At 39.0% G+C, this 11433-nt stretch overlaps 1 protein-coding gene across 1 annotated transcript in view; it reads left to right on the forward strand.

Annotated features, from left to right (window-relative positions):
- INPP4B (inositol polyphosphate-4-phosphatase type II B) overlaps positions 1-11433 on the forward strand; it is a 284394-nt gene that overhangs the window by 66876 nt on the left and 206085 nt on the right. The window contains exon 2 of the mRNA XM_026089466.1: positions 7093-7177. Coding sequence (XP_025945251.1) covers positions 7093-7177 — 85 coding nt within the window. The remainder of the gene's footprint in view (positions 1-7092; positions 7178-11433) is intronic.

An 11433-nucleotide genomic window follows, 5' to 3' on the forward strand; every position in this document is an offset into this window, starting at 1 on the left:
GCGAAGCCGAGCAAGATATCCCGAAGGCTCGCAAACCGCTGAAGAGCCGGCAGGCAGGGGTGACTCTACAGCTTGAGGGGAGATGCTTTGGCCTCAAACTGAATTTGAGAAACTTCTCCTGCTGTTACCAGTCCCTTCAGGCAAAACATTCTCTTACAAGTGTTTTCTTTAATAGTCAGCAAGAACTAAAATCAATTCTCTGCTTTTATATTTTGGAAGTATTATTTTCAGTTTTTGTTCCCTAACGGTGTCTCTTGTGTTACTTCTGTGTGACTAAATTTGTGTCAATTTTAAGTGTGTTACACTTTTCCATAAGTTTTTTTTCTTTAACCTGTCCTTGCCATAGGAATATTCATAAATGAGGGCAGAAAATAATAACTGATTGGAAAAACATGGTACATTTGTGTATGTAGCATCTTGCTTCCTTAAGGTCTTTAAGCAGTTGTTTCAAGCTTGCAAAAATAAGTTTTTAAAAAAATAARCAGTGAAATTCTTCACTAAGTAGGGTTCCTTGCACTCCTGATAGGGAATTCTTTTCCACTGATGGAGTTTTTCTTTTTTCTTTCTTTTTTTTAAATACCATCTTAATAGAAGAGTTTTTACTTCATGTAGTATTTGTTCTCCTTTTTCCGCAATGCTCTAGTCTTACTTTTCTACTTATTGTTCTAATAATTGCTTGGAATGGCATTTCTGATTTTAACTGTGTGAAGTTCAGCTCTCTACTGGATATAGCTAACAGTAGGTTTCCACATCCTCCCCAGTAAAACTCTTATTGTAAAAGCTTTTCACATCAAAACACCTTTTTTCTTCTTGGTCATGGTACATCAAGGCAGATCTACAAGAATGCGGAAATCGCTCAAAGTTTCTACTCTGACCATTTTAGAAGCTCCTGTTAGTGCTTTAATTTTTTTAGTCTTTTTAACCTGTGCACAAAAAAAAAAAAAAAAGAGGCTGGAATCTGCAATAACATAGTTACCAGTTCAAGGTACAATGTAGCTTATGCATTCAGTGCAGATCCTTCAGGAACAACCCCAAACTGTTACTATTGTAACTTGATCTAGGGTGTGATTCTCTGACTGCTTTAGAATGCGTTTGCACTTTATCCACTTGCGAACTGCAAAAATACTTTATTAAATACTTTATTTTACTTTATCAGAATTCTTGTGTAAGTGGTTCTCTCCCATGTGATGTGTACTTTAGATTGCTTGTGAAGTTAGATACTTGAATGATGGTTTCCGGTTTAATAGCATTAAGCTTCCTTTACATTAAAAGTTGGGTACAGTTATGTACATATAAGTAGTTATACCGAAGCACATGAGCAGGTGTCTGCTGTCTCTTACTACAGTTCTTGGCATGGGTTCCACAGAAAGGGTAAGGTCTTCACTAGCCTGATTTGCAACTCAAGGCAATATGGTTGTGATATGGTAGTGATATTACTTGGGATTTACAGCTGCCTACTGTGATAGTAAAGCTTGGCCAGTCGTTTGGCCAAGTGAATAGAAAGATAGGGGTTTTGCTAATTTCAAGTTTTGGACGTTTTTCTATTTGAGTAGTATTACTAGGATGTTTTGGTTAGATTTATGAATCGTTTAATTCTCTCTTCAAAAAGTCTTTTAAAACAATTTTCTGTTTTTCTGCTATGTGTAAACTTTGTCCGTCTTCCAAGAARGATGAAGTAGTTCAAGGCCTGAATGTTATTCAGCATTTGGTTTGATCCTGTAAGCTATTGATAAAAATCTTCCAGAATTATTTAATAGTGAAAAACAATATATTGGATTGTAACATGTTACTACAGGCTTGATTTTGATCCTATATATGTGCTTAAAGACCAGGTCATTAGAAGTCACCATTTTCTTAAAATGAAACCTAGAATAATGAAATAAAATTATTCCTAGTCCAAATAAGCTCATATTATGTACTTAAGTCAAGAGAACAATTTTGGATGCCTTTAGATACTGATAAAGTTGATCTCTATCAGATATGCATAATAGGTCCCTTGATTACAGTTTTGTCATTTCATTTGCAAATAAATTTCTCATTAGTTTTTTGTGTGCTAGATAGAGCATAGCTCATCTAAATGCTGTGAAGCCTGCAATAGTAGGAATTCTGAAGCTCTTTCTCTTCAGTTTTGTGCCAGGATATGGGAGGGGCACATACACTGTTTTGAAGCAACACGTGTTTTTTATTCTGGCAGCCTTATGCTCTTTCATCTTTTTTCTTGGTTCTTCCCGCACACATATACAAAAAGTAATTGCATATCCTCTGATCATACATCGTACTTGACCATGAATCTTGGAAAAGCATGCAAATTCATTTGAAGTTGCAGTGTTTCATTCTAACTTCCACTGGTGTGGGGAGCAAAGTAATTTGTCGCAAAAGAGGGTTTTGTACTGTAGCATCCACCATCTTAAAAGGCAGAAAACTTGAAATATCCTGAACCTTCCTCTCTGAGGTTTGTATTCCTGTATGTGGACTGAACTGTCAGTCTGCACTGCTTTGAGACATTCATTAATACAAAATCTTGTTAATTATTTGATAATTATCTTTTGCTAACTATGTGCTAATTTGTTTCCATTCCATGTATGCCTTTCATGCAGGAATGCAAACATCGAGCCTTTGAGTCTCAGCGACTGTGTTGCACTGCCCGGGAGCTGCGTGACCCTTCCTTCCTGGCCTTTCCAAATACCTGAGTTACCTGAAAACCATACAACAGGGAGCTACTTCTCTTTRTATAGTGACAAGTTTCCATTTACTGCAGATCTAGGATTTGGAGAGAAAGCTAAGCCTATGGAGTTGTGGGTCATCTGTGGGTCATGAACATTTGCAGAGGACCTTTTCTTCCATGGGATGAGAAGGGGCCAAGTTGTCACAGTTGATTGAATGCTTTTTGGGCAGATGCTGGATGAAAGTCTTTTTTGGTTGGAAAAACTTTCGTGTTTAATGCTCTGGGGATATTTCAACCAGTAGAATGCTGGGCCTAAAGCGTTTATGAAATACTCCTCAGTGGAGTCAAATTCTTGAGCGTCTACTTTTGCACATAAAGATGACTAATTGTAGCACCATAGGAAGTCTCGAGGCTGCCATGTGGMGGGATCCTATGTGGATTATTTTTACGTGTTAGTGTAAATGGTTCATGCTTAACTTGTATGTACTTTTTCCTTTCCAAAAAAAAAAATTATAACCGAAGACAGTTTTAAAATTATATGTATAATTTTGTAATTATAGTAAGATACACTGTATTGCTGAATTTTTCATTCACTAATAGTCAAAATGATGTGCCAATATATTGATCTGGAAAAAGATCGGGTGTGAAGTGATGGCAGCACATTGCCCATACAAGACAGTAGATTCTGCAGAGTAAGGTAGAGTGAGCAGGAGGGAAAAACAGAGTGAGGAGGAACAGGGACGGCTTCAGTTGCAAGGGCGTGAATGTTACTTCTGCAGTTGAACTTAAATGGCTAAAGAGAAGGCCTGTGACTGAAAAGCCCTGAACAGAAAAGCAGTGCTGATTTCCAGCTGCAAGCTAGAAGCACCAGGAAAGCTTAAATGGCTGAAACAATCTTGCTAGCTTTGATTTCTGTGTTACTGGACAACTCCTTTCTCAGATGGTGAGTTTCTGAAAATTGTTTCCTTGTGTGCTTAACTGTTCACATGCGTGCTTGAGGTGGCAATAGAAGAGCCTAAGGTGGTGTGGAAATCAACCTTTTCCTACTCCATTTCTGTCAAGAAAGACATCAGATCCTTACTATTCTTCCTCTCTCTCACATAGGCAGTCATTAAAGCAAAGAAATCGTTTAAAGCAAATCTATTAACAAATAAATCTGTTAATACAAAATCACTTTGTAGCGCCCAGCATCTTTGAAACCAAGCTGATATTGACTATAATAACCTTTTTGTTTGGCTGAGATGGCTTTACTATTTTATGATGAGGTTTGAATTAAACTGCATCTCTGAAAAGAAACCATATCTAAAGCCTCCTATTTAGCATGGTTCACAAACCTCTGACTCTGCAGAGTTGTTTCTCTTGTTTGCTGCAAGCTTCTTCCATCTATACAATTTCTAGCATTATAGTAGTGTCAGCGTAAGCTGCCACCTTGTGCTCATATCTCTCATGAACCTGCCTCTTGAGTGAACTGCCTCAGCAGTGCTGAAAAAGTTAGTTCAGATTGCAAGTTAGAGGCCTTTTTTTCCGGTGCCTTGCATCTTCAGTGGTCACTTTAAACCTGTGTATTTCGGGTGTAATTCACTCAACTGCGAAATCGAACTATAATAGCATTTTATAAGCCACTTGGTTAAAACGTGCACAGCCGCGCAAATAGCGTTGTTGAGAGCAAAGCCCAACGCTCTAAGCACCTCGCTTTTGTTGTTTTGGTCAGAGTTCCTTAAGTTCGGCATTAATTGATTAAACTCCTTGAGAGCATCATATTGCTGACCTACCTAATGAAGTGCTACAACTGTTCTTTCATCCCTTTTTCTTGGTTTTTAGCTTGTTCTGTGGGCTAATTAAAAGTGGCAGTGTATTGCTTTTTTTTGATTTCTAAGAATATTTGCACTAATAGTGCACAGTAGCGCATATGCACTATCTCTTCTCTTTGCTGAAACCTTTGGTTGGGTTTGCAGAAAGCAACACTTGCTTTTCTGTATTCAAAAACTGATGGAGTTTTCATGTGGGAATGGAAGTAGCTAAGTAAAAACTATTGTGTTGAAGGAAGGGGATAAAATACAGCCCCAGTTTTGTCTGAAACACAGAACACTTGGAAGAACTGGGGGGAGGCGCTAACCAGAGATTTCAGTTAGGAAGATCATCTCTACCCCTTCTGATTAGCTGTTTGCTAGCTAAAACTCTTCTTCCTTTCAGTCGTATTCCACACTGCCTTTTTTACTTTCTTCTTTCTTAATTGCCTCTTCCCAGAGTTGTGGAAGTAACATTAGCTTTGGTAGTGTAGACACACTGTTAGCTTTGCTGGGCTGTCGTGCCTCTTAATCTGTGCTGGTGTTATCATGGCATAATAAAAACTCTCTGGGGCATGTTGGTGAAGGAAGATCCCATTCTTCATTGGTTAGTATGGACTACTGCTGGGGGGGGGGAGGGGAGCACGCTTCCTCACGGAAAAATGTTTCACAATTAAGGATTTCCTGTACTCACAGTTGAGCATTAAATTGTCTCAGACCTTTGTTAACTTCTGAAATAAAAACCTTCTTTTGGTCACGTCTTTTCTGAAAGATTGACATCTTTTGAAAGAATCTGCCTGCGTTATCTACATCTTCAAATGAGGATTTTCTGGGAGACCATGTTATAGGTGTTAACTTCTTGCTTCAAAATCTGGAGAATTAAAATAGTCATCAGCATTGTTGCTGTTGAAGAACACTGCCTAATTCGTCTCTCTGGCTTTGTTGTTGTTCATTTTTAAACTGTTATTGCCCATTTCCCCAAGCTGACTTTCCCTGTTTCTCATAAAGAAACACAAAAAAAAATAAAAATCTTTCTGCATTTCTTTCTCTTATAGGAACCTCTTAAGAATGCCTCATTTGATATCACCTGATGGGTGGGTTATCATATATCCTCAATTTGCTGGATTTGATAAATAAAAAATTCCCAACACAATACTTGCCGTACCCCTCCCAAAACTCACTGCCCTGCTTCAATAATTTCACCTTTTTTTCTTTTTAAACAATCTATTGGCTCTTTTTTCAATCCATAAAATAATATTTCTCTTTCAGACCAACCTGAATATTTGTTTGGGGTATTTATGTAATAAAATGGAAAATTTAAGGGGAGTGAGGGGACGAATAAATGTAGACTTTCTTGAGGAAATCCTTGCAAGACTTTCTGAAACAGTTCCTGTTTGTTGCTCTTCAGTCAAAAACGCATACTCTGAACATTAAAACTTATTCTATCAATTTTTTTTCTTTCTTGCTGATGAAAGGTCATGGTACTATTAGGTAAGTAAAGGGTCCTTCTGTGAGAAAATGCAGGATCAAGTCTTCCATTTAAAGACAAACTTGAAACTGTTGGCAAAAATTTGTGCCCAGTTCTGGCAGGCCAAATAACTGGCCTCTATAAACTCTGCATAAATGCAGAGAAGGAAGCAGACAAGCCATGTGTAKTAAAGCTGTTAAAGATACGAACTTTAACACCAAACAAAAAAACAAGTAATTTAAGTGTCAAGTATGTGGAACTAAGGCTCAAGGTTTTGGAAATAAAGTACCACCTGCAGAAGGAACATTAAAGTAAAAATTTACATTAGGCCTTCTAGAATCGCACTGCAGTAGAGAATGGGTCCTGCAGCACATTACTCGGCTCCCAACGAGGAAGTGTGTGGGAGGGTGTTCTTGTGGTTATTTATCACCAGGTGTTAGGGATTAAAAAAAAGGATGATAAAAGCTTCAAGAAAACAAGAGATTAATTGTGAGGGAGTGATTGATAGCTTCACTCTTCTGAAAAATGAGTCACATTTATTAAGCTAAAAGAAGAGTCTGCGTCTTTTCTGCAGAGCATTCACAAAAGGAATGGTATGGGTAACTCGTATCATATTGCACTCTGCAATAGGTCCATACTGCTTAATATTACTTGAGCTGCATAGCCAGAGACAACATTCAGAATTTCAAGTGATGGTAAAAAATTCCTTTTAAATGAAAATTAAATAGAAATGCCTACTGGAAGTCTGTGTATTTTAGGTTATTTGCTTTGTTCACTTGAAAATTTCCTACTGTTTGAATAGATTTCAACTTTTGATTCAATGTTATAAGTAGATACAGCAATTGGAATGAGATGGGCTTGCCCGAGTTGTTTGGAAATCAAGCTGGCATCTAAACTTTGAATACCTACAATATGAAAAAAACTGCTGAGTTCTCTTTTTTTCTTAGTTTCCTGTATAGTCTTTTCCAACTGTCTATTCCCATTATAGCTCATTGAGCTGGGGCAGAATGGCACAGATCAGTAATTAAAGAATGCTGGTACCCATCTGCCTAGTGACTCTTCTGCTTTGGTGCCTTTCTGTCTGTAGGCTGCCTCATCTGTGAGCAGGCTAACAGACGGACTTCCCAGTCAGGCTCCAAATCCTAATGTTTTGTCATCTTTATCTCTCACAGACTTCTGAAGCCTCTGAAGTGGTAATCCTGGAGCGGTGCTGCATTGTGGAGTTCAGGAGTAAAACAGATGTTTCAATAGTCCTCAGTAAGTAAGACACAGCTTAGTATGTTGAACATGAATTTTGTATTCCTGTCAAACAAAAGCAGCAAAATCCCATGCTTCAAAACTTTGTTAAACAACTTATTAAACACTTTAGCTAAAATGTTGTCTGTTAAAGATGCCTGTATCTAAATCCTGCTCATCTTTGTGTTCATGCCTGAAAAGAAAGTACTAAAAGCCATCTTTTTGTTTTTGTTTTTGTTTTTTAACCTCCTATCAACTCTTCATTCACAGATTGTTAACATTAGAAAAAATATTAATTATTTCATAGAAGTTGGAATCATTACTTTAGTGGAAAGACTTTCATTTGCAGAGAATGCCAACAACCACTTTTTTCTGCAGGAACAATTCAATTAGCCATTGTTTTATTAGAAGTTATTTATGACTTTGTCTGATACCRTGGCCAAGTTTTATAGTCCTTGGATCAATTTGCAATTTTCAGTTAGGTGGTTTTTTTTGTTGTTTTGTTTTTTTAAACCTCTGGGACAATAAAAAAAAAAAAAAAGGTTTGCCTAACGGAATCTGAGGAAGTCAAGATTTTTATTTATTCCCCTCCCCCCTTGTGCCAACGGTGTGCCTACAGTGTTAACTATTTCAGGGCATGCAGTAAAATGCCTATCTGATGATGCAGGGAGACTYGTTCATACATATTTCAGGGTATCTTGGTTCAAAATATAAAACAAAAATAGCACACATTAAATAAAATGCATGTTTTGGTCTTAATTCTTGGAGGACATCTGTCTAAGTTTGGTCATGCATAAACCACATGCTGTATTAAGAGCTGTTTGGGTCTATTCTCAGGAGAAGCACAAGACTAGTTTGAGAKAAGTTTTGGAAAGATAGTAATGCTAGCTATGGGGGGAAAAAAATGTGCCCTTTGTGGGCTTGATGGCCAGGTTTAGCTACAGTTATTAGCAGTTCCTACCTTCTTAGTTTTATAAGCACTAAAATCCCCAGTTCATTTCAGGAAAAATGCTATGTTAATTATGTTGACTTTTTGCTGTCACCTGCTGAAGTAATTCTTGGTGTTTGGTTGCATTTGAGAAGGCAGTGACTGAAAAGTTATTTGCTGTGGGTTTTGTCCTTTTCTGGGTCTTGAGCCGTTCCTCTCAATAAGTCCTGCATCTTCAGTAGTTGAATTAAATCTCATGTCTTGTGCCTGAGGTTGAGGCATTGCATCAAAAAAGACTGCTCTCTTGATTTGGAAGCATCACTTCACCTAGCAATATAATAGCTAGATAATTACTATTGACTCTTGAATTGCGAGTCTTTTCTAATTATGCACTCATTGACTCTAATTAATTGTGATTATTGTGTTTGAGGTGGTGGTGGTGTTACAATACAGTCACACCAGTTCCCTTCTGGTACTCTTTTATAATGCTTGAACATAGTGCTGCTATTCCAAGAATTCAGTTGTAATAGCTGATGGGATTCTCTCAGTTGGCTTTGAAACCTGCAGACAGGACAGTCTGTGTGGCAGTGAGATTGGCAGATTTCAAGGCCAAAAGCTGGCAAAGTAGACAACAATGAGCACTGAGTAAGCACTCCAGGCTGCCTGTGGAGAAAGAGACTGTGAGTATTTCTGGAGGGGAAGAAACCACATTTGCACTGTTAGAAACAGGAACTGTTACTGGAGAGACAGACATCCCAAAAGAATGTTTGCAGATCTGTAGTGTAGCTGGAAATAAGAGTGGCATTCTGAGGAACAGTTAAAAACATATTAAAGGCAACAGGAGAAAACAGTAGAGAACTCAAGATAGGCAGAGCTGACAAGATGATGGAGAATACCTGGAGGGTGACCAAAGGAATGTGGCAGAAGATAGTGGAAGAGACAGACAAGAAGATGAGAAATGGATTTCAAACTTGGCAAGATTCCTTTGCTGGAGAACAAGGACAAGAGGTTGGCAGAAGATTTGTTGGACAGGAGAAGAGAAAGAAAGCCAGATTACTGTGAAGGGTAAGAACAAAACTGAAGAGCAATGAAGATAATATACTGTGCAGAATTAGGATAAAATACCAAAAGAAGTGAAATAATACTTCAGGTACTGTAGCAAAGAACAGAATTCAGAGGACAAAAGGAAAAAAGGAAACAACATGAAAATTGAGAATAGAGATCTCTGTGACTGGGGACTTCTACCATTGAAAAAATGGCCACGTTGTACTTAGAATATATCCAGAATTGCTGTTGGGAGCCAAAAAAGCCCTAAAATGTTTATCTGGAGCTTTAAGGAGTTCAGATGGAGGCAGGAAAGGGCTTTCTGATCCTCTTTGTCAAGTTGTTTTTAAGGCAGCCCAAGAGCAGCTATGCCCGAACAGAAGCACCAAGCAAGGGAGCCTGAGTTGGTCTGAGATTTTACTGGTGGTGTGTCAGGGAGGGGGCAGAGAGCAAAATCCAGAGAGTCAGCTGGTGGGTCAGGGCTTGCAACTTTGGAAGGAGCTTTTTGCCTCCATCTTTCTCTGAGCAGTGGCCTGAGTCTTAGGGGATGTGAGTAATAGTGAGAAAATGAGAACATCTAGGATATCTAGGAAGAGAATGTAATAAAGGACAGCAGCACATACATGGAGCAAAATAAGGAAATTTTCATGCAGCATCTAATTATATTATGGAGCTCATTGCCTCAGGATATTGTGGAGACTAAAATCATATGCGGAGTGCAAGAGATCATGCAGTCATAGAGGACAGTTCTGTAGGTGGCTGTTTAGCACAGTGGTCCCAAAGCAGTCTAACTCAAAGTTTCTGAGCTGTCCATTAAAGGAAGCTGGAAAGATTTATTAGGGGAAATATCATTCATTATATGCCTGGTTACTTGTATGCCTTCGTAATGTCCACTACTTGCTATTAATAGAACAAGTCAGATGCTGAGATGGATCTGATCGAATATGACAATTCTTATGAGTAGGATTCACTTTCCAAATCCAGAAACATGTGAGAAGAAAGGGAATATTTCAACCATTTTGTCCAAGAAGACCTTACACCTGGAAACTGCCACAGCACATTGAAATGTCTGAGCAGTGCAATATGTTAACTTCCTTAGCTTGGATTCTACTACTGAATAACCAGTGCTGGTGGCATCTAAGCTTGCAGCTCGTACTGTAGGGACAGGCACCTTAGCCTAAGCAAGCACTGAAGTATATTATTATAGGTTATTATCAGTATTTAAAGAACTGTTGCCTCTGGACCTTGGAACCCCTCTCAGAGGTGGTTACTTTGTGTCATTTTTTCTTTTTCCCAGGTGTTCTTTTGTGTGTGTGTTTTGTCCCCTACCAGAAGTGTCAGTGTTTGAATAGAAGATGCAAGAATGGCATGCAAAAGGATGGGCAGCCAGGAACAGAAATTCATGTTAGTGTTGATAGATCATGGTCACTGTTACGTTTCTCTGGAGCAGGGTGACTAGAGCTCTGTGGCTTGGATGTTTGAAACTCTCCTGAGAGCAGTCTGGAGTAGACCTCTGTGTTGTGCAGAGGCTCACATTACGTACATCACGTGGGCGAGAGTGAAATACTAACTCTGTTGGTCTCCTTGGCTCCACGTGATACCGCACGCACAACACGGGTTGGGAATGAACCCAGTGAACCCAATTTGGGCAATGAAATGAAATCAGATCCGAGAGTCTGCATTCAGGGACCATGTTCTCTTAATCTATAAATCTCTTCTGTTTTTCAGGTCTTGTGCTTGGAGATAAGAAATTCCTTTAAGACTGTATTACTGTATTATTGTGTGTGGTCTGTTAGTGAGAATTAGGGAAACAAGAGCTCTGACATCCAGGTAGGGCTGATGAGTCACAGGGAGAATGGAAGGGGACAGAGGAAGATGGCCAAGCTTTTGGTGCAAGGTTCCTGGTCAGGTAGACTGTATTACAGGGCATCAGGTGAGAGGCCTGCATATAGGAATACCCTTAAGATGGCAAGTGTTCCCTTTTGTCATTTGTAGTAGTATGCAAGCCACATACTCTGGAGGGTGTCCCCCTGCCTCCCCCCAATAGTAGCAGTTGGGAAAGGCAGGTCAGTATCGTTCCCTGTTTTAGAGATGGAAAAACAGAGCCATGTGCTGAGGTTACTCATGCACAGCTAGATAGAGAATCGGGATCTCTGAATTCTGTCTTTTTCAGTAGGTGATGGTCCTGCTGGTAGTGTGATCCTCTTCCTTTCGGAAAAAAGCAATCTACTGCTTTGCAAAGGCTACAGCTGGTACTCTGAGTGAGTGCTGGTGTTCTGGTGTTCTGGTGTTCTGGTGTTCTGGT

The sequence above is a fragment of the Apteryx rowi genome, unplaced genomic scaffold, assembly GCF_003343035.1.
Source record: "Apteryx rowi isolate R43461 unplaced genomic scaffold, aptRow1 scaffold_816, whole genome shotgun sequence".
NCBI lineage: Eukaryota > Metazoa > Chordata > Aves > Apterygiformes > Apterygidae > Apteryx > Apteryx rowi.